This window comes from Schistocerca americana, chromosome X (genome assembly GCF_021461395.2).
Source record: "Schistocerca americana isolate TAMUIC-IGC-003095 chromosome X, iqSchAmer2.1, whole genome shotgun sequence".
In the NCBI taxonomy this organism is placed as follows: domain Eukaryota; kingdom Metazoa; phylum Arthropoda; class Insecta; order Orthoptera; family Acrididae; genus Schistocerca; species Schistocerca americana.
Window position 1 is genome coordinate 887,097,672 of NC_060130.1, and position 24,255 is coordinate 887,121,926.

General features: G+C 45.0%; 1 protein-coding gene across 1 annotated transcript in view; it reads left to right on the forward strand.

Annotated features, from left to right (window-relative positions):
* LOC124554892 (exportin-4-like) overlaps positions 1–24,255 on the forward strand; it is a 231,368-nt gene that overhangs the window by 10,624 nt on the left and 196,489 nt on the right. Inside the window, exons 2-3 of the mRNA XM_047128568.1 lie at positions 3,209–3,314; positions 22,103–22,275. Of these exons, the coding sequence (XP_046984524.1) occupies positions 3,209–3,314; positions 22,103–22,275 (279 nt within the window). The remainder of the gene's footprint in view (positions 1–3,208; positions 3,315–22,102; positions 22,276–24,255) is intronic.

Below are 24,255 nucleotides of genomic sequence, written 5' to 3' on the forward strand. Positions count from 1 at the left end.
CAGCAAGCTGATACCTCTATAGTTGCCATCTTCCCATTTACTTCCCTCCTTGTATGTTAGACATATTATGGCCAATTTCCATTCTTTTGGCAATGTCTCATTCTTCCATATCAACTGGATCAGTTTATATATCTCCAAGTGCAACGCCTTGCCTCTCTTTGATTAATTCTCCTGTTATTCTGTTCTCCTCTGGAACTTTGTTGTTTCTCAATCTTTTGCTCGCAATCTTCACGTCATCTTCAGTTCCTTCCCATTCTTCTTCATCTTTAATTTCCTTATGGGGTCTGCAGGTAACATCTTGTCTGGATCTGGTTGACTAAAGAGTTCTCAGAATTCTTTCCATCTTTCTACAATTCTTTCTGTGTCATTTATCAAGTTACCATTCTTATCTATAATGCTAAAAGTTGGGCTATGAAGTCCCTATTTCCGATTTTTGATGCATTGGAAAAATTGTCTTGAATTCTTGATGTGGTTCTCTGCCTCAAGTTAATCTAACAAATTGGTTGGATATGTTCTCTTTCCTGTTCTAAGGATTCACTTCATCTCTCTTCTGATGAAGAAAAAATGTTCCTTTGTCTGCTTATTCTTCCTGTCAGAAGTCACTGCTCCCTCAACTTCTTTCTCTTTTCTGCAGCCTTCTGGGATGCCTTGTTGAACCATTCTTTTGTCTTTCCAATGTGTTCTCCACTACATGTAAAAGGGAAACTCCCCATTACATCCCCCTCAGATTTAGTGGTAAGAGGGCCCAGTAGATAGCCCATCAAAAAATGAACATAGATCAGGCCTGAAAACAGGAAGAACATGTACTGAACTGTGGAAAAAAAAGCAAAATAGAAACAGTGAATGGTCCAATAACAAGAAGTGCAATTAAAAAGCATCCACCAACAGCAACGGCGTCATGGGTAAGTGGTCATAGTGTTGGACTGCCAAGCAGGTGTGTTGTGTTCAAAACTCTCCTGTGCCATTTATTTATTCATTTATTCACAACATTATGAAGTGTTCTTCTGGTCATTGAAATTCTTGTTCTCCTTCTGTAGTCTTGGCAGTTGTCATACTATACAGTATATTTGAAAAAGAAGTCCCTAGTTTTAATGTGTCCTAGAATCTGTACAAAGTGACATACACTATTCTAGTTTGTTGTGTTTGATCCATCAACTCCCCAAGTTTGGCCCTTCTGCAGTTGGCAGCTCTGCTTGACCTTGAGACAGATCAGTGCTGTTTTTTTCCTCTGTTCCCTCAGTTCAGACCAGGCATGCGTGCAGTGCAGAGCAACTCAGCAACAATGTGGACTCCACAACAGAAAACACAATGTGTTATTTGGCTTGTGAAAACTGAGCCAGTTATAATAGTGCAACATAATTTTAGATGTCAGTATGGTGGTGAACCACCTACAGCAAGAACTATTTATCGTTGGCTAAAGTCTTTCAAGGAAACTGGTAGTGTTTTAAAAGCAATATCACCAGGTAGACCAAGAACCTCTGAAGATGTTGTTGTACAGATCTATGTTTCGTGTGTTTGAAGCCTGAAGAAATCATTGGCCAGATGTAGTCTGCAATTAGGAGTGCCTAAAAGTATTGTGTACGATGCTGTTTGTAAAAGACGTAAGTTGTACGCCTACAAATTCTTTTTCAAACACCTCGTACATTGGTTATAGAATATTAGTCATATGGTAAGACTGCATTACTATCGCAAGTAATTGTGATGAATAGTGAGAGCAGGTGACATACCACATAGACATAGCGCAGAAATGAAAATAACAAATAAATAAGTGTGAACTATGTTACAACAAAGGAATTTAAGAATCAAGACTTCCAAAACAGAATGCGACTCCAAAAACATTATAAATATATGTTTTGACAGAGCACAGAGAAACTGTGTGTTTGTGAAATTGTTGACCATTGAAATGTTGTGACCGCTTGGCTGATAACCCGAGAAGAATTCATCATTGGAATACACCGAGAAAGACTGCAATCGCATATGTGAAACTGTTGCATTCATTTTTAGCAGCTTGTGTGCAAACTATTATGTTTTCATCATTTCCTTGGGAGTGATTACATTCACAGTCATATGAACACCTATATCAGGCAACGAGGCATATCTCACTCACTTACCAGTCATACAGATTAGGTGCGTCGATAAGAAATTCCTATCATATGACACACATACTGCCACTAATGCCATGTGTGACACACCGGACACATTTTCAGGTGGAGGATTCGGTTGACTTGTCGCCATGTCATCAAATGTTTGTGGTTCCCGTTCGAAAGCCACTTCCTTTCGACTGCTAATAGAGTAATTGTGCGGAATCAATTATCATTATAGTCCCTACCTTATACCTTGCCATCACAAGCGGATAAGCGGATGTTGCACCATGACACAGACACAAATTTGAATAAGGCGAAAAGCAGTGTGGGGGGGGGGGGGGGGGGGGAGGAGGAGGGAGGGGGAAGCCATGACAGAGGTTTTAACATGGATTGACCACTTGGCAGTCCAACACCATAACCACCTAAACCACAACGCCATTTCTCTTCCCAACTCCTCTATATTACACTTCTTGTTCTTAGACCATTCGCTGTTTCTATTTTGCTTTTTTTCTACAGTCCAGTACACCTTCTTTCCTGTTTTCATGCTTGATCTATGTTAATAGGCTGTCCACTGGACCCTCTTACCACTAAATCTGAGAGGGGTGTGATGGGGAATTTCCCTTGTTAGCATAGCTCGAAGCATATGTTATGTTGAAAGATGACAGTTTGGGTATGAGTTGACGAAGGAGTATCAAATGCTTCAGGTAATTTGCTGATTCCACACCTCTTCCATGTATCTAGTAAACCTGTTTGGCATGTGAGATAATTACAAAAAAATTTGAAGAGGCTCTTCATGTGGATACTTACATTTTAAGAGAGAAAAAATGTTTTTAATTACTCCTGTGTATGGATAACACAAGTCATTACTTATTTTTCGATAGTAAAATTACTGCTACAGTTTTTTATAACATGTGTATATCATCACAGACGCAGAAAGTGCTCAGAGTTATGTAGAGGAGCAATGTGAGTAATAATGTAGACATCTGTTGATGAACATTAGCCTAAAAAGGATCTTATCACATAGATCCATCACCAATAAAATAACATCAAAGTTATTGTTTTATTCTTTGTAGTGGTTTTCATGTTAACATTTGTGTTGAACTCAGTTTTATTGCTCTTCACAGGCATCGCCAAATGTGGTTTCCAGTGAGCAGAGGCATACTGCAGAGCATGTATTTCTTGATTTTCGGAAGTCATCATCACCATATGCCCTTTGTAGGCACATTCTTGGTAAGAAGTTATTAACAAATTTTTCCGTGTAGAGCTTTTTCACAATTTCAAAACTCGTCTTAGAATATGTAAAGATTTTCTTTGTTCCACAATGTTTACAGTTTGGTTGGACATTTAGTAATTCTTTTTAGTTGAATGTCAGCCACAGCATAGAAGGAACTAAATGCATTGAATAAAAGGTAGTGTCAGGTAGGAGAACTCAACTTCACTCATTTAGAGTCTTCAAGCAGTGTTCAGAGAATCTAATGGATTTTGAAAACATGGACTTAAAAAATTATACTTTGTTTTATGTAATAAATCAGTGATTCCTCTTTCACCATGTTTTGTTTTTAATGTACTTTGTCTGTATTAAAAATTGAGTACAGAAGGATGCAGTGGACAGTACAAGGCAGAAGAAGTTGAGACTTGTGAAGATGGTGTAAATAAAGCTAGAAAGAATTAAACAGTTAATAGAGCTACAGAGTGTTCCAAAACTTTTGGGGTGAATGTATACAGGTGGTAGAAGAGCCAACATTGATTATTTGAAATAATGGTCTACTGGTTGGAAACGAATATTTCAGATGATACTATGTCTCGAATGGTTAATGCATGAGAGGTATGGATTTGTAGACTACTGATGTTAAAAAAAAACAACCGTCTGCCACTTCAAAATTAGTGGCGCGACCTTGAAAATCGTACACAGTTATTTGTGATGTGCTCATAGTGAAGTTTACCACTGTTTTAAGCTCATGACTGGCTGTCAAAGATGAAGCATTGTGTGCAACAGCAAATGGCAGACATATGTTTAATGTATGATGCAAAAGGTTTTAGTATTCAAAAGCCATATGAATCCAGAGAGAATTTTTGCAACTGTTGTCATCCTAATTGAAAGAAATCTATCATCAAGGAGAGAAACATACGAGAAATCGGATCATTCAGGTCACAGGACATGGTGTGTGAGAAGATGTGTCAATAAGTACCCATCAAATCTTTTGTGGTAACACACTTAGAAGAATACAGTGGGACATTTCAGAAACAAAATGTGCAAGAAATGGTACAAACACTTTTGCACGCAGAATTAAGTTCTGTCAATAAACTGTGTGTAATGCATGCACTGTGACTAGTAATAGTCTCTTTGAACAGCTGCTATGAGTTTATGTTTCTGTAACCTCATCATATTAATAAAAAACTAGATCTCTCAGTGTAAGATCGTCTATGGTCTGTTAAAGTTTGAACCTAAAGTTTGGACACGGTGTATAATTGTCGCCCTGAGTATAGAAGCTTGTCTAAAAAGGTGGTAAAATGCTAAACATTGCAACATTTTAACAGAGGTAATTTGATGACCAAAATAGTTCTGAAATTTGTGTTATATTTCCAAATACATGTGTGGAGTAATTGTGGAATTTCTGAGGCCAAGCTCAAAAATGAACCATAAATGTCTGCCAGGGTAGAAAACCATCTGATATTGGAATGGTGGTGGTGGTGGTGGTGAGGGTGACGGTGAGGGTGGGGGGGCAGATGCAAACGTAAATATGTTAGTGGTTCAAACTAATTTTAAATGTTATAAAAAGTGGAGCTGTTTGGAGTTTTAGAAATTATGATAGAAAGGTCAATTAAAAATAGTGTTTAATTTCTCAGAAGAGGATAGGAAAAGTGGAAATTAACCATAAAAAAATATGTGTTTATTAGGGATGGAATGAGCCAGTTAAAAATGGGTAGGATAACAGTCATAGTAGATTCCATATCCTATTGCACTTTAATTTTTAATTTTATTAGCACCCCCACCTCCCCCACTGTGGGTCCAGGACTTAGAATAGGCCCAAGGTATACCTGCCTGTCATACGAGGCGACTAAAAGGAGTTGTGCACGTTTTGGCTTTTATGTGATGGTCCCCTGTAGGGTTTGACCTCCATTCTTCAAAATTTTCCCGAAGAGCGAGCCAATTGGGAAGGGCGCCTTACATGGTGCATTGTGTCCATCGTTCATTGAGATCTTTACCCTACTTTCTCATTGTCGCATTGCAGTGCTGCCCATTCTCCATCTTTTGGGTGAGGACACCTTCCTGGGTGCATTTTCCACCATGCACTAGGCAGTGTAGATTTCTGCATCAACGATGACCACGGACTTCTTTGCACCTGATACCTAGCACGGTAGCCAGTCCGTTGTGGTGGGGCCGCCATGTATCCTGTTGGTTGTAGCCCCCTGACCACACAGGGATTGCTCTGCTGATGCCTTCACTGTTAACTCCCCATGTACATCAAGGTGTAGATGCCCATCCACCTGGGGCATCGGGATTCCTGGCAATCGCCATCCTGCCAGGTGACCTTTGCTGCGGCTGGGTTGCGCCCGTGAGCCCGTGAGGAGGTCCTCGTCGGATTGGGTGACATCAGGGCGGATGTCACACTATGAAGCGTAGTCCATGATCTCTTGCTGATGGTGAAACACCAGCAGTCTCTATGCGATCACGAGCTCAATTCAACGCACAGAAGTACAACCCCAAATCATTCCCCTCCTTGGCCACACCATGGGCGGAACATTAGGCTAAGAATGGCAGCGGATCTTATTTGCCCTGGTACCTTGTATGTTCAAAAGCTGATGGGGAATCTTTCATGACGATGAAGCCTCAGTTTTTTGTTGAGCAGTTAGAGGACAAGTTTGGGAAGGTGGAGGGCTTATCTAAAATGAGATCTCGGTCAGTCTTGATCAAAACAGCATCCTCTGCCCAGTCACGGGAGTTACTCGCTTGTGACAAGCTGGGGGATGTTTCTGTAACTATCACGCCCCATAAGAGCTTAAATATGGTCCAGGGTATCATATTTCACAGAGACCTTCTTTTGCAGTCCGACGATGAGCTGCACGGCATTTTACAGTGGTGAGGTGTACATTTTGTCCGGCGTGTCCACCGGGGTCTGAAGGATAATCGGGTTGCCACCGGTGCCTTTATCTTGGCCTTTGAGGGTGATACATTGCCCAGGAAGGTCAAGGTGATGGTCTACTGCTGTGATGTAAAGTCCCCCAATGCAGCGCTTTAAGTGCTGGAAGTTCAGCCATATGTCTTCCCACTGTAGTTCCAGCATCACATGTCGATATTGCGGATGCCCATAACATCCCAATACTCAATGTGCCCTGTCTCCTATCTATGTCAACTGCAGAGAGCACCATTCACCATGCTCACCTGACTGCAGGATTCTCCAGAAAGAAAGGAAAATCATGGAGTACAAGACCCTGGACAGACTGACCTACACTGAGGCTAAGAGAAAATTTGAACGCCTGCATCCTGTGTGTATGACATCGTCTTATGCCGCTGCTACAACAGTTCTGACACCATCAGCTCTGCCAACCCAGGTCACCTCTCAGAGCCAGAAGACTACACCTGCCCCCTTGATGGTGGGGGGGGGGGGGCATTTTCCTCCCTGTTGCTCCTGCACCACTTACTTTGGGATCAACACCCTCCCAACCATCGGGGACGTCCGTCCCCCCTTCTAAGCTGGAGAAGCGTAAGTCTTCTTTGGCTTCTCTCACTAGGAAGGGGTCACTTGGGTCACTCCCTTCCCAGGTTTCTTCTAGTGGGAAAGACGACACCCGCCAGTGGCTGAAGAGCCCAAAAGCAGCTGGTCATAGGGCTTCACGCTCGTCCTCAGTCCCGGAAACTGAGCCAGTGAAGTCCTCCCAGAGAGAGAAACCCAAAGAGCAGCGAGAGAAATCCAAAAAGAAAACCCCTAAGACCATGGAAATTATGGTGGCACCCACACCACCACTACCTACAAGCTCTGTGGCTGAGGATGGGGTGGAGATTTTGGCATCCGCTGAGGATCTAGGTTTCTCCAAACCCTCAGACACAATGGATCTGCTCAGGCAATAAATTGGTGGTAGCAGGTGACTCTGAGACGTAAACTGCCTGATTGAATGTTCCATGCCTTCTCACGATGTCACCCTCTAGTGGAATTACAGCGGTTTTTTCCACCACCTGGCTGAGCTACGGCAACTGTTAAGCTTTACACCTGCTATCTGCATTGCCCTCCAGGAAACCTGGTTCCCAGCAATGCAGACCCCTGCCCTCTGCGGCTATAAGAGATATTACAGGAACCGTAGCGACTATAATAGAGTGTCAGGTGGAGTTTGCGTTCATGTGCTAAACTCAGTCTGTAGTGAACATGTGCCCCTTCAGACCCCTCTTGAAGCTGTGCTGTCAGAGAATAAGGACGACGCAGGAAATAACTGTCTGCAATGTATATCTTCCTCCAGATGGTGAAGTACCCCTGAATGTATTAGCTGCACTGATTGATCTACTCCCTAAACCTTTCCTACTTCTGGGAGATTTTAATGTCCATAACCCCTTGTGGGGTGGTACCATGCTTACTGGCCGAGGCAGAGATGTCGAAACTTTACTGTCGCAGTTCGATCTCTGCCTCTTAAATACAGGGGCCACCACAAATTTCAGTGTGGCTCATAGTAGTTACTCGGCCATTGATTTATCAATTTGCAGCCCAGGACTTTCCCATCTATCCCCTGTAGAGCACATAATGACCTGTGTGGTATTGACCCCTTCCCCATCTTTCTGTCACTGCCCCAGCGTCAGGCACTCGGACGCCTGCAGAGATGGGCTTTGTAACAAGGCAGACTGGGGAACTTTCACCTCTGCTGTCACCACTGAATCTCCCCCACACGGTAACATCGATGTGACGGTTGAGCAGGTGACTAGCACAATTGCTTCTGCGGCAGAAAACACGATCCCTCGCTCTTTAGGTTGCCCCAGGCGTAAGGCAGTCCCTTGGTGCTTGCCGGAAGTCACTGAAGCAATTAAGGAGCTTCAGCAAGCTCTACAGTAGAATAAGTGGCACCCTTCCCTGGAGCACCTCATAGCTTTTAAACGGCTCCGTGCCCGTGTTTGCTGCATTATCAAACAACGGAAGAAGGAGTTTTGGGAGAGATACGTCTCCACCATTGGGTGCCACACGTCACCTTCCCAAGTCTGGGCAAAGATAAAACGTCTTTTCGGGTATCAGGCTCCAACAGCTGTCTCTGGTGTTACCATAAATGGCGAGTTATGTAACGACGCAAACGTGATTGCCGAGCACTTTGCTGAGCAATTTTCTCGAGCCTCTGCATAGGAGAATTACCCCCCCAGCCTCCCCCCTGCGGGTCCGGGGTAAGAATAGGCCCGAGGTATTCCTGCCTGTCGTAAGAGGCGACTAAAAGGAGTTTCAACCGTTTCGGCCTTCCATGTGATGGTCCCCCTTGGGGTTTGACCTCCATTTTTCAAAATTCTACATAAGTACGAGCCTTTTGGGGAAGGACACCTTACGTGGTGTACCACTGGTCCTAAGTGCACTAAGACCTTGGCACTCAGCATTGTACCGGCGTTGTAACCATGCCCGCTATTCCTCAAATTGGGCCTAAACGCCTGATGGGTTGTACAAGTTACGCCCATAGTGCGTCCCCATCTGCACCAGCGATCATGATGGACTTTCCATGGCACCAGAAATCCAGCACGGTAGCCAGCCCGTTGTGGTGTGGTCATTATGTACCCTCTAGGTTGTAGCCCCCTGACAACACAGGGATCGTACTGCCAATACCTGAGCTGCACCCTCTCCACGTCGGCCAAGGAGTAGATGCCCGTCTCCTTGGGGCATCAGGACTCCCGGCAACGGTCATCCTGCCAGGTGGCCCTTGCTGAGGCTGGGTGGCGCCCGTGGGGAGAGCCCCTGGTCGGAGTGGGTGGTATCGGGGCGGACGTTTCGCAGATGAAACGTCAACACGTATCAGGTCGTCAGGTCGCTCTGCGGCCGAGTCTTTCAAAAGAAAAGGTACCGTTTGTAGTTCTGGTTCTCCTGCCCTTTCCCCCTTGGCCACTCCCTGGGAGGAGGGACAGGCTCGCCGGCTTGGGGCGAAGTACTTCCCCCGCTATTTGCTCTGTTCTCGAAGCGATGGGGGGACGTTCGCCACCTCCAAGCCCATGTTCTTTGTTCAGCACATTGAGGACATCTTCGGGGAAATTGAGGCTCTCAACAAGATGCGTTCAGGGTCCGTTCTTATCAAGACCACCTCCGCCACACAGTCGGCAGCGCTCCAGGCGTGCGACCGCCTAGGGGACATCCCAGTGTCCATTGTCCCGCATCTGGCACTAAATCGGACGCAGGGGGTTATTTTTCATCGTGACCTCCTGCTACAATCTGATGAGGAGCTCAGGGCCAACCTGGAGCGCCGAGGCATGCATTTCGTCCGGCGAGTCCAGCGCGACCCCAAAGACCGTCGCATCGACACCGGGGCCTTTATCCTCGCCTTCGAGGGGGACGTTCTCCCGGAGAAGGTAAAGGTGATGTGCTACCGGTGCGACGTGCGACCTTAAGTCCCGCCTCCTATGCGCTGTTTTCGGTGTCTGCGCTTTGGGCACATGTCGTCACGGTGTGAGGCTGAGCCCCTTTGTGGCGATTGCGGACGTCTTCTTTGTGAGGAACATACATGCACCCCACCACCTCGGTGCATTAATTGCCCTGGCCTCCATTCGCCTAGATCCTCAGACTGCCCCGCATATCGGAAGGAGAAGAAGATACAGGAACTCAAAACTTTGGATCGGCTCTCTTATTCTGAGGCCAGGAAGAAGTATGACCGCCTCCATCCCATTCCGTTGACCACTTCGTTTGCCTCAGTTGTGTCCACTCCTTCCGCGGTATCCTCACCCCTATCCTGTCCCCCCCTCCGCCTCCTCCGCCCATCAGGGGGCTCTGCCTCCGCCTCCCAAATCCCTCCCTTCCAAATCCTCCTCCCCCGTGGCCCCCGCCCCCTCTGCCCCAGGGGCCACCCTTCCTCCTCCTCCTCTCCCCCCGCCACCTGAGAAGCGATCCTCTTCTCAGGCGTCCATCGGGGAAACGTTCCGGACCCCAGCTTCCGAGGTCCGGCGTTCCAAAACGGACCCCGCACGTGAGGACCTTCTTCGGGTCAAGCCCACCATCCCTGTGCCTCCTCGGCCTTCCAAGAAGGCCTCAAAGAAGAAGTCTCTATCCCCCTCTCCACCCCGGCGCGTTTCGTCTGACGCTCCATCCGTGAGTCGCTGCTCCCGGCCGTCCTCAGTTTCGCCGGGACGCTCTGCTGCCAGGCGCTCAGCTGGCCTCTCGTCGGCAAATGATGCTGCCCCTCCTACACAACCAGGGACAGCGGCCACAGCTGGCGACGAGTCGATGGAACCGGATCCGCCTCCCGTCGGTTGTAGCGTTGTTCCCTCGCAACCTGGCCCTCCGCAGCCGTCGAAGTGACCAGCTCTTCCCCGTCTCGTTCCCCCAACTTTTTGACTAGCGATGGCGTTGTTTCATTGGAACATAAGAGGTATTCGATCTAATCGGGAGGAATTACAACTGCTCCTCCGCCTGCACTGTCTGCTCGTCCTTGGTCTCCAGGAAACCAAGTTGCGCCCGACTGACCGTATTGCCTTTACCCACTATACCTCGGAGTGGTATGACCTCACCCCTGTGGACGGTATCCCAGCTCATGGTGGGGTCATGTTGCTCGTTCGGGACGATGTCTATTACCATCCCATCCCATTGACCACCCCACTCCAAGCAATAGCTGTCCACATTACTCTTTCTGCTTTTACTTTTTCAGTTTGTACCATCTACACTCCACCGTCATCTGCTGTTAGTCGGGCTGACATGATGCACCTGATCGTTCAGCTTCCCCCGCCGTTTTTATTGTTTGGCGACTTCAATGCCCATCATCCCCTTTGGGGCTCTCCTGCATCCTGTCAAAGAGGCTCACTCTTGGCGGATGTCTTCAACCATCTCCATCTTGTCTGCCTCAATACCGGCGCCCCGACTTTCCTCTCGGACTCTACTCATACCTACTCCCACTTGGACCTCTCGATCTGTTCTACCACTCTTGCCCGTCGGTTCGAGTGGTATGTCCTTTCTGACACCTATTCGAGCGACCACTTCCCCTGTGTCGTTCGTCTCCTGCACCACACCCCATCCCCACGTCCTTCGAGCTGGAACATACCGAAAGCTGACTGGGGACTTTACTCCTCCCTGGCGACCTTTCCGGACCACGATTTCCCCAGCTGTGACAGTCAGGTCGAATACCTCACGGCTGTTATCATCAATGCTGCCGAACGTTCCATTCCTTGTACTACCTCTTCTTCACGTCGCGTTTCCGTCCCCTGGTGGAACGAGGCTTGTAGGGACGCTATCCGTGCTCGACGACGTGCTTTACGCACCTTTCGCCGCCATCCTACGTTGGCGAATTGTATTGAATACAAAAGACTCCGAGCGCAATGCCGTAGAGTCATCAAAGATCGCAAAAAAAGCTTGTTGGGCCTCTTTCACCAGCTCCTTTAACAGTTTTACTCCCTCTTCCGTCGTTTGGGGTGGCCTGCGCCAGCTGTCGGGCATTAAGGCCCACTCCTCGGTACCTGGCCTGACCTCAGGTAATGAGGTCCTTGTTGATCCTGTGGCTGTCTCCAACGCCTTTGGCCGCTTTTTCGCGGAGGTTTCAAGCTCCGCCCATTACCACCCTGCCTTCCTTCTCAGGAAAGAGGCAGAAGAGGCTCGGCGACCTTCCTTCCACTCGCTGAATCTGGAAACTTATAATGCCCCCCTTACTATGCGGGAACTCGAACGTGCGCTTGCACTGTCCCGGTCCTCTGCTCTGGGGCCAGATGCCATTCACGTTCAGATGCTGCCACACCTTTCTCCGGTGGGCAAAAGCTTCCTTCTTCGTACCTACAATCGCGTCTGGACCGAAGGTCAGGTCCCCATGTGTTGGCGTGATGCCGTCGTTGTTCCTATACCCAAACCCGGGAAGGATAGACACCTTCCTTCTAGTTACCGCCCCATTTCTCTTACAAGCTGTGTCTGTAAGGTGATGGAGCGCATGGTTAATGCTCGATTAGTCTGGATTCTTGAATCTCGACGGCTACTTACTAATGTCCAATGCGGTTTTTGTCGCCGCCGCTCCGCTGTTGACCACCTTGTGACCTTGTCGACATTCATCATGAACAACTTTTTGCGAAGGCACCAAACGGTAGCCGTGTTCTTCGACTTCGAGAAGGCTTATGATACCTGTTGGAGAGGGGGTATCCTCCGCACTATGCACAGGTGGGGCCTACGCGGTCGCCTGCCCCTTTTTATTGATTCCTTTTTAACGGATCGAAAGTTTAGGGTACGTGTGGGTTCCGTATTGTCCGATGTCTTCCTCCAGGAGAACGGAGTGCCTCAGGGCTCCGTCTTGAGCGTAGCCCTTTTTGCCATCGCGATCAATCCAATTATGGATTGCATTCCACCTAATGTCTCAGGCTCTCTCTTTGTCAGTGACTTCGCGATCTACTGCAGTGCCCAGAGAACATGCCTCCTGGAGCGCTGCCTTCAGCGTTGTCTAGGCAGCCTCTACTCATGGAGCGTGGCAAATGGCTTCCGGTTCTCTGAAGAGAAGACGGTTTGTATCAACTTTTGGCGATATAAAGCGTTTCTTCCGCCATCCTTACATCTCGGTCCCGTTGTTCTCCCATTCGTGGAAACAACTAAGTTTCTAGGGCTCACGTTGGACAGGAAACTGTGTTGGTCTCCACATGTCTCTTATTTGGCGGCCCGTTGTACACGTTCCCTTAATGTCCTCAGAGTTCTTAGCGGTTCATCTTGGGGAGCGGATTGCACTGTCCTGCTTCGCTTGTATCGGTCCATAGTCTGATCGAAGCTGGATTATGGGAGCTTCGTCTACTCGTCCGCTCGGCCATCCCTCTTACGCCGGCTCAACTCCATCCACCATCGGGGGATACGTCTTGCGACTGGAGCCTTCTACACTAGTCCTGTCGAGAGTCTTTATGCTGAAGCTGCCGAGTTACCATTGACCTACCGGCGCGACGTACTGCTGTGTCGGTATGCCTGCCGGTTGTTGTCTATGCCCGACCACCCCGCTTACCAGTCCTTCTTCGCCGATTCTCTCGACCGTCAGTACGGGTTGTATGTCTCTGTCCTGCTGCCCCCCGGAGTCCACTTCCGTCGCCTGCTTCGACAATTGGATTTTGCCCTCCCTACCACCTTCAGAGAGGGTGAGAGCCCGACAACACCTTGGCTCCAGGCTCCGGTTCATATTTATCTTGACCTCAGCTCACTCCCGAAGGAGGGTACTCCGGCTGCAGTGTATTGCTCACGGTTTGTCGAACTTCGTGCTCGACTTGCCGGTCACACCTTTATTTACACCGATGGCTCCAAAACTGACAATGGTGTCGGCTGTGCCTTTGTCGTTGGGGCCGCCACCTTTAAATACCGTCTCCTTGACCAATGTTCGAGCTTTACGGCCGAGCTTTTTGCTCTCCATCACGCCGTTCAGTATGCCCGCCGCCACTGCCATTCATCATACGTACTCTGCTCTAACTCACTCAGTGCTCTTCAGAGCCTTGGAGCTCCCTATTCGGTCCATCCCTTGATTCAACGGATACAGCAGTCCCTCCATTCTTTCGCTGCTAATGGTTCTCCTGTCAGCTTTCTGTGGGTTCCCGGACATGTAGGAGTGCCTGGGAATGAGGCTGCGGATGCTGCAGCCAAGGCTGCAGTCCTCCTGCCTCGGCCCGCCTCCCATTGTGTCCCGTCATCTGACATTCGTGGGGATGTGTGTAAGAGGCTTGTGTCGTGGTGGGATGCTTGGTCATCCCTCCAAGGAAACAAGCTCCGGGCAGTCAAACCGCTCCCAACTGCTTGGACAACCTCCTCCCGACCATCTCGACGAGAGGAGGTCCTTCTGACCAGGTTGCGGATTGGGCATTGCCGGTTTAGCCACCGTTACCTGCTCTCCGGTGACCCAGCCCCGCAGTGCCCTTGTGGTCAGGCATTAACAGTGTGCCATGTTTTATTGTCGTGTCCCCGTTTTAGTCAATTTCGTGTTGTCCTGTCCCTGCCATCTACTTTACCAGATGTTTTAGCTGATGACGCTCGAGCAGCTGCTCGTATTCTGCGTTTTATAACTTTAACTGGCTTGTCCAAAGACATTTAACCTTTTTACTTATTTTATCTGCATCCTTGTCAGGTCCTTCTGGTGTCCCCCCCTTCCCCTTGAGTTTTACTAGATTCCATGTGCTCTAACAACAGTGACTGGGCGCTAATGACCTCAGCAGTTGAGCGCCCTTAAACCCCACAAAAAAAGAAAAAAAAAAAAACAACCCCAGCCTTTCACACACTCAAACAGCAGCTGGAAGGGAACGTCCTCTCATTCACTACACACTGCAGTGAATCCTATAACGCCCCATTTACAGAGTGGAGCTCCTCAGTGCCCTTGCACATTGCCCCGAGACAGCTCCTGGGCCTCATAGCATCCACAGCTTGATGTGGATAGCTATTGGCCCATCAGCCTCACCAATGTTCTTTGTAAGCTGGTGGAACGTATGGTATGTCGGCAGTTGGGTTGGGTCCTGGAATCAAATGGCTTGCTGCCTCCATGTCAAGGCAGCTTCTGCCGGCGTCGCTCTACCACTGATAATCTTGTGTCCATCGAGTCTGCCAGCTGAACAGCCTTTCCAGATGGCAACAACTGATTGCCGTCTTTTATGACTTATGTAAAGCATACGACACGAACTGGCGACATCATATCCTTGCCACATTGTATCAGTGGGGACTCCGGGGACCACTCCCGATTTTTATCCAAAACTTCCTGTTGCTCCATACTTTCCGTGTCCAAGTTGGTGACTCCCATAGTTCCATCCATATCCAGGAGAATGGAGTCCCATAGGGCTCTGTATGGAGTGTCTCTATATTTTTAGTGCCCATTAACGGTCTAGCAGCAGCTGTCAGGCCCTCCGTCTCACCTTCTCTGTATGCAAACAACTTCTGCATTTCGTACTGCTGCTCCAGTTCTGTTGTTGCTGAGCGGCGCCTCCAGGTTGCCATTCACAAGGAGCAGTCATGGGCTCTAGCCCGTGGCTTCCAGTTTTCAGTCGCAAAGTCGTGTGTCATGCACTTCTGTCGGCGTCGTACCGTTCATCCGGAACTCGCACTTTACCTTAATGAAGATCCACTCACTGTAGTGGAGACAATTCCTAGGACTGGTGTTCAATACTTGATTGACTTATCTTCCTCATCTTCATCAGCTTAAGCAGGAGTGCTGTCAGCACCTCAATATCCTCTGTTGCCTGAGCAGCACCATTTGGGGTGCAGATCGCTCTATGCTGCCGCAGCTCTACAGAGCTCTTGTCGAATCTCAAACTGACTATGGGAGTGTGGTTGATGGTTTGGCTGCGCCTTCAGCATTGCATTTACTTGACCCTGTGCACCACTGTGGTGTCTGATTAGCAACAGGAGCTTTTAGGACGAGTTTGGTGACCAGCGTCCTGGTGGAGGCTGGTGTCCCTCCACTGCAGATCAGATTTGTGCAACTGCTTGCCAGTTATGCAGCACCCATTCATAGTTTCCCTGAGCATCCGAATTACCGTCTCCTTTTCCCGCCCGCGACAGTCCGTCTCCCGCATCAGCGGCCCAGATCGGGTCTTAACAATTGCGCTTCGCGTGCGGTCCCTTCTCTCCGAACTGGAGTCCTTCCCTTTACCACCTCTACTTGCGGTCCGTTCACGTATGCCTCCATGGTGTATGCCTAGGCCACAGCTTCGTCTGGACCTTTTACATGGCCCTAAGGACTCCGTTAACCCCACCGCTCCCCGCTGTCACTTCCTGTCGATTCTTGACATGTTCCGGGGCTCTAAAGCGGTTGACACTGACGGCTCAATGGCTGATGGTCACGTAGGCTTCGCATATGTTCATGGAGGACATATTGAGCAGCACTCCTTGCCATTTGGCTGTAGTGTTTTCACTGCAAAGCTGGCGGCCATACCTCGTGCTCTTGAGCACATCCGCTCATGCTCTGGCGAGTCATTTCTCCTGTGTACTGACTCATTGAGCAGCCTGCAAGCTATCGACCAGTGCTACCCTCGCCACCCTTTGGTAGCGTCCATTCAGGATCCCATCTATGCCCTGGAAGAGTCCCGCTGTTCCGTGGTGTTTGTGTGGACCCCAGGACACGTCGGAATCCCCAGCAACGAACTTGCCGACAGGCTGGCCAAACAGGCGACGCGGAAACCGCTTATGGAGATAGGCATCTCCAAAACTGACCTGCGTTCTGTCTTACACTGCAGGGTTTCCCGGCTTTGGGAGACAGAATGGTATAGCAGCACGCACAACAAACTGCATGTCATTAAGGAGACTGTGAATGTGTGGAAGTCTTCCATGCAGGCCTCTCGCAGGGAATCGGTTGTCCTCCGCTGGCTCCGCATTGGCCATACATGGCTAATGCATGGTTACCTACTCTGTTGTGAGGACCCACCTCAGTGTCGCTGTGGCTCCCAAATGACAGTCATCCACCTCTTGCTGGACTGCCCACTTTTAGCCACTCTGCGGCAGACTTTTAACTTTCCCAGCACCCTGCCTTCGGTGGTGGGCGACAATGTCTCCACAGCAGCTTCAGTTTTGCGTTTTATCCATGAGGGTGGGTTTTATACTTCTATGTAGGTTTTAGCGCATGTCCTTTGTCCCTCTTTGTCTTCCACCCTAGTGCTTTTAGGGTGGAGGTTTTAATGTGTTGCAGAGTGGCTGGCTTTCCCTTTTTATTCTCGTGGTTGGCCAGCCACTGTAATCTGATTTTTTCATGTTTTACTCTCTTCTGTTTCTAGCGTCTCTGTTGTTTTCTTGTCCTCTTTTGTTTCTTTTAGTGTTTGTTCCCTTCCCTTCATTCTTGTGGCTTTTCCTTTCTTTCCGTTTTGTGTTTTATGTTTCGTCCATTTTATTCTCACACGTGTGGCATTGTTTTATTAGGAACAAGGGACTGATGACCTCGTAGTTTGGTCACTTCTCCTGCCTTTAAACCAACCAACCTTTTATTAGCAGTAGGGGAAGTGTGTTCAGTTATTGATTGATTTTTCATTTCATTGTTGTTGGTTGATCATTACTTCAATTATTTTATCAAAACTGGACATACCTGCCAACAGTGAGTTATCCACAATTGCTGTTTGTAGAAAACACTTATTTTCTGTCTGTTAATTGCTGTTTTGCTATCTCAAACTGACTGGATTTGGGTGATGTGAAACTGGTTGTTACATTAAGACTGGTTACTCTGTAAATATGAGAAAGGATCTGAAGATGAGCAATGCTGGCCAAAACTGGTCAGTTTGAGATAATAAAAACAGTGATCAACAGATGAAAAATAAGTCTATTTATGTCAATAATTTCTCTGTACAATGAAAGAAGAAAAAGGTTTGGGGAAATAAAGAATTCTTAAGTTTCCAGCAAAGTAAGTGCATTGGTGATAAATGTACTGTTAAAAAAAGATTCTAGCATACAAGTATTGCCTAGAGCCACAACAAAACTGTACTAGTCTCATTCATGTCACAAAATTATTTCAGTGTTGTGTAAGGTCTCGTGTTCTGGAGGAGATGGCTGCAAATCATGGTCTGGCTGCTGTGATTTTCCTTAGATTAGTTTTGAGGAATACGAGAAACTTATTTGAATTCTGCCAAAGCCTTATCCTTGCCCAACTGAGTGGTAGACCGTAAAGAAAGGGATGGGAGAATTCCATTTTCATATCTTAAGATGTTTTGTCATCCTTAAATATCCTGATGGTGTGTTACATATCAGGCACATGTCGTGAAAAAATTGTGAGTTATGAATGGTAAAAACTTTTCTCTCTCTTTGTGGCACTGCTTTGTAATGTATTAATACTGCCTCATAAAGTTCAAAGTTAGGTGGGCAGCAATTTATTTTCTCTTCTTATACTTTAAAGTATCTTCGTTGTTGTAGTGATTACTTATGAGGGAGCACAAAAATTGAAACCATAGTGAATGAGTAACGCACTGTTAAAGTCAGATCATAGCATATTAGTATTGCCTCATAAAGTTCAAAGTTAGGTGGGCAGCAATTTATTTTCTCTTCTTATACTTTAAAGTATCTTCGTTGTTGTAGTGATTACTTATGAGGGAGCACAAAAATTGAAACCATAGTGAATGAGTAACGCACTGTTAAAGTCAGATCATAGCATATTAGTATTGGTGATAGCCATAACATAAGTGTACTAGTTACAGTTTCATTCATGTCACAGAGTTGTTTCACTATTCTTGAAGTCTAATTCATGAGAACAGCCAGACAAGACTCTCACTTGCTCCTCTGCCCCTGAGTCAATTTAAGATACACTTTAATCTTCCATTATTTGCTGAATTTTATTATAGAATCAGTGTCATACCATATTTGATTTACTCTGACTGGTTTACCTTCTACGCTTATATTAATGTATGAGGCATTTGATTGATAATGAGACAGACTATCACCCACTTTCTCTCCCTTTTTCTTGTGTGCTATTATCCCCTCATATTGGTGGTTAAGTGGATACATATCTTGACTACAAATCTGAAGTCTTGGAGTTCAGACACATGATTGGCCATAGACTCTTTTTTGGTACTTAATGTGGCTTTTACATTATGCTCTAAGGATGTGGAGAATACGAAGTTCAAGTGTGATGTGCAGTTCATAGTGTGTGTTGAGCTCTTAAGCCCCAACCAATTGGTCAGATGAGTGAATTCCAAGATCAGAGGAAGAAAATAGCACACTATCTCCATCCTGCACTGTGGTGTTAAAGCAAACCATCTGGTTCACCAATTCAATTTTCTCAATTAAAGAAAAAGTGTTACAATTTTGGGCTGTCCTCAGCTTGCATCTTACATTCTACTTTGTTGCTTGTAGTTATGAAATTGATCCATTTTGTATTATATGCCTTTCCAAATGCCAAATGTGTACTGAAAGATCACAGTCTACTGTTACCTATATCAGGCATTTACTCTATGTTAGCATATGTGTAAGGAGTCCAGATGTCGCACTTTGTGTTGACCTTCCACAAATCCACTTTCATGTGCAATAGTTCTCAAGGGAGAACTGCCCCCTTATGAATGAATGGCTGAGAAAAATGGCACAGTACTGAAGACACTGGAATTCTGCTTGAGATGGTTACACCTCTAATCTTTATTGAGCCTTCCAGTCACAGGTTTTCTAAGGTTTTATTAAATTGCTTGAGGCAAATGATAAAAAAAATTGTGATATAATTCTGTTTAATTCATTTTCCTTTTTGTAAGTATAAGACTGATTGCAAACATTCAATCTATGTCTAATTAATTTCTTTTGATGGAAGACACTTTGTGGATTATAACTTAAATTTTCACATAGAAAAAGTTGATTATGTTGTAACGTAGAACACTTTCAGCTATAACATAAAACTACATTAAATTACTCATCTCTCTTCATATCAGTCTTTTTACTGATATTTACTTTATCAGTTTTTGCGATGTGATACAAGTTTACACATTTGGTTTCCTTTTTAGAAATTATCCCCAATGTTACTAACGTTTATTGGCAGCCAGGACCATCTCTTGTGTGCAGTGATATGATAGGTTTTGTGGAGGATACCTTCCCTGAACTAATCTGAAGGCTGATACAAGAGAACTGCTCAGCTTACTTTTGGACACTTTCTTTAAAAAGAATTCTCAGGAACTGCGTTATCTCAGTCATTGTATTAGGTGAAAATACTTCAATACATGTAACATGCTTCTTATAAAAACATTTTTAATTAATATTAATTAATTAATTAATTAAAATGACAGTAAAAATGTTTTGATAACTTCCAAAAGATAAAAGGATGAAAGTAACTTTCGCACAATGTGTCACTGCCAAGTAACATAGCTTGATGATACTTGGACCATACTGAGAATGAACTGCTATAGTATAGTACAGTAGGTAACTGAAACAAAGACACAGTGAGATGAACAGAAATGACACTTTTATTCAAACACAATAATTACACTGAACTCACCCGAATTCCTGATTGTCACTCGGACATTACAAAAGGTGGTACATGGTTCTTAATAGGGTGTAACATCACCATGGATGGTAATGCATGCTCTGCAATTTACTCTCATGCTAGCTGCAAAGTTGGTGTGGAGTTCTTGGGTAGGGCATTCCATTCCTCCACCAGTACTGTTGACAACAGCTGGGTGGTCGTTGGTGCATGCAAATGTGCTATGATATGTCTTTCCAATGCATCCTATATGTGCTTGATGGGATTTAAATTGGGAGAACGGGCAGACCAGTCTATTTGCCGAGTACCCACTCGGGCTGAGAGCTCCTCCACCTGCGCTGTTCAATGTGGTTGTGCATTGTCATCCATAAAAATGAAGTCAGGGCTGAATGCACCCCTTGAAAGACACACACTGGGAAGGGGAACAGTGTCACAATAATGTAGACTGGTGAGTGTACCATTTTGAAAGATTTGGAGATCAATACAACCATTCAACATTATGCCTCCCCACGCCAAAATGCCTGGACCATGAAAGCAGTCATGTTTGAAAATGTTCCTGGGTGCATTATGTGTTTCCACATCTCGCTATATAAGGGTACATCCAGCATTGATGGCCTTTTATTCTGATGTCTACCTGGTTCAGTCAACGTATTATAAACGTGATTTGCAGACGAGATAAATGGACAACCATGAGAGTCCTCTAATTCTGTTTTGGCCCCCTGAATCTTGCTTGAATTTAGCCTTCAGTGTCATTTAAACTGTATAAATAGCAATTTGATTCCAAAGGCACAGTGTAATTCTAATGTCTTACTTGGTTGACACAATAGGACATGTCAAAGGTCACCATATTGATAGAAGCTGTGTCAGCTGCGGATGGGCAGTTTTCCAGTAGTTTCAGCAGGTGCTAGCAGAATGACGGAAGTAAAAGGTGGTACTTTGGTTTGACATCTTTAGATGTCGTTGTGTGTATTTATTTCCAAGCAACAGTATGACGGCAACACTGATGGTTGCCATCTTGAAGTGCAGATATGTGTGTGTATTTGTGATGGAAGCTAATAATAATAAACAAACATTACATAAAGTATAGGTTGATAATTATTTGAATTCATCGTCATAACTTTTTTTGAAAATGATTGCGACTCAGCTGTCTTTAGTCGTTGGTGATTAATCACTGCTTGAGTAGTCCGTGGAAGACAGTGGCTAGATTTGGGACCAACTATCCACAGTGAGGTTAGTAGACTGTTGGTTAGTTTTCTCTTTCTCTTTTTATGGTTTCTGGATTGCTGTATTCCTGTGTATAGTCAGGTGTCTCCTTTTTTATGGTTAAACACTAGTCCACAGTGTGTGGTCTAGTGATTAGCATCACTGCCTCTCTTTCGCTGATTCCTGGGTTCAATTTTCAGCCAAGTCTGAAATTTTCTTCACTTTGGGACTGGGTGTATGTATTGTCCTATTTATTTTATCTCATTTTCATTGACTTGCAAGTCACCAAAGTGACCTCAAATAGAAAGACTTGAACCAGGCAGTCGAACAACACTAGACAGGGTCTCCTGGCCAATGATGTCACACAATCATTGCATTTCGTGGAACACTAATTAACACTTCTTTTTTTTCTCATTATTTTCTGAGTTTTGGAATTACATTTTTTATTGTCCTATTGTTCATTTTCGTTTGAGTGAATTTCGTTATCTAAAATTCCAAAATTCACCAATAATGTGCCAAGAAAAATTCATTTTTTTTCTTTTTTTTTCTTTTTTTTCTTTTTTTTCGTGTTTCTATGCTGCTGTCTATTATTTAAGGAATGGATTGTTAAAGAACATAAATAGCTACTTCTTGACTGACAGTGTAGCATTAGTTTCTTTTTTTCTTCTGAATGTGCTGAATTATACTTTTCCTGTACTTCTGTTGATGGCAATTGTCGGTTAATATGCACTTAATTAAGTTACATTTTACTGCATCCTTCAATTTCAAGATATAACTCATGCTTTCAATCTGACCATTTGCAGAAACATCAAAAGTGGACCATGTTTTATTTGAAGCAATAAACTTGCTGAAAGAAGCTTTGATTAGAGAGTGGGTATTGTTACCTGAAGCAGAGAAGGAAACATTATTAACTTATTTGATGGAGTATGCACTACATAAAACGATGCCACCTTTTGTTCATCACAAATTATTGCAGGTAAGCCTATGTTAAAGAAATTGCACCACATATGTTTGTTGTAAGTGGATTGCAGTAAAATTATTTGCACTATTTGTGTTATAATAGTAATAGTGAAATGTGTCAGCTGAGTCATAGTTAAGTTAAAAGGGCACATTACCTAAGGGTAAATGTTGTGATTTGCCAATAGAAAGGTGAATCAGTGACTTACTGGTTTTCAGAGACATTTTTTCATTTAGAATGTAAAACACTAATAGCAAACCCTTGTGTAACTGTTACAGGAAAGAATACTGTTTTCATGTACTAGCTAGAGTGCAGGTCATCAAATTATTTGCTTAAGGCAGATGAACACTATTGAGACTGCACTACTAGGTTTTGATTTTGTTAATTTCAGTATTGGGAGGGGGAACATTTTCACATGAGTATGTGATCCGGAACATACTGCAGACTCTAACAACCATTTTAAACACGTGCAGGAACTGTTCAAAAGGAAAATTGTTGTCGAAGATTTGCAAATAAGTCAGTGGGCTACATCTGAATTTCAGGACCTGCCTTTTCAATTTGCACTGCAAATATAGTTGCAAATTATATTAAAACCAAATTCCAAATGATTTAAGTCACTAATTCTATCGCCAGATTTTGTCTCATAGTGTGTAGCACGGGAACAACTCCATTTTAACGTTGAATCAGTGTCTCCCTTTTCCAGAATTTTCTTTCACTTACAACTAGTTTAAGGCTGTGTCCTATGTGAACGACAGAAGCGAGCAACAGTGCGCGACAGCTTCAGGTGACAAAACACTACCGCAGGTCTATTTACGGAAGTGTCCTACGTGAGTGACATCTGTGTCACTGCCTGTCTCCCGCTGCAACTGGCGACGTTTGAATTCAAACGTGTTTGAATCTTGTTGCTGCAGCACGCACGACACAGAGCAACAGCCACGTGTCTTCTTGGCAAAGCAGTGGAGCAGACGTGATGGCAGCTGTGAATTACTTAACATCTGCTTTTAAGAAAACTATTCGGTGAAAAAAATTTGATTCTTCCGCAACCTGTAGTTTGATATCCTTAAATGATAAAGGTCAGATTTGATTTTCATTATTCGTCATAGTTACTGTGCTGCACGAAATTGAATACATGGCTGCGCGAAATTTTTAAGAATCTGCAGAGATAAAATCACATTGTGTAGACTTTCCATATAGTTCATTTAAGGCCATACATTATTGTGTATGGAATGTAACCAATATATCTAAATTGTATTTAAAGTTGAGAACGGAATAATATCTCTTTTCATTCTTGAGATATTGGTTTTATATCCTCGGATGGTTCACTCGTGGCGCATCCGAACCTTTCCTCCGCTTCGGGAATCAAGTGGTTGTAAAAATCGTCGGGTCTCATAAAAGGTTCAAGATATCGAAACGACGAATTTAGGAAATGACAGCATGCAGAAAGGACCATTTTATTATGTGATTAACAGTCGATATGTTTTTGTAAACACGTAAGCAGAGTGAAAACAAGACTCCCTATAACTCACACCATGAGGTTTTGTCCAAATTTTCATAGCCAAACAAAGGGAGAGAAACAGGTAAATGGGGTATCAGAACACCAGCATGAGGTCTAGTTTGGCATGAAAATATTTAACTGCTTGAAAGTAACCAGGGTAATGAACAAAAACTTAATTAATAATCTGAGGAAAAATTGAAATATTTCACGAAAAGCTGCTGTAAATGAAGCGTCAAAAATGTCATCTGTTCAAGACCTAGCTATTTTGCACATAAAAAGGTACATTGGTGTGGTATTTAAATGTCAAAAAGGCTTCCTTTGAATCAAGTACGTTAGGAATGCAAAGGAGGAGTCAGTAATATCATGCTTTCTGAATAAAACTTGAAATTCACAAATGGAAGAAATCAGTCAAATATTTTATGAAATGATTTGTGTAAAAGAAATAAGTAGATCAGAGAAACGTTCTACACGTCTTTGGATGATGCTCAGAATGATGAACAGAA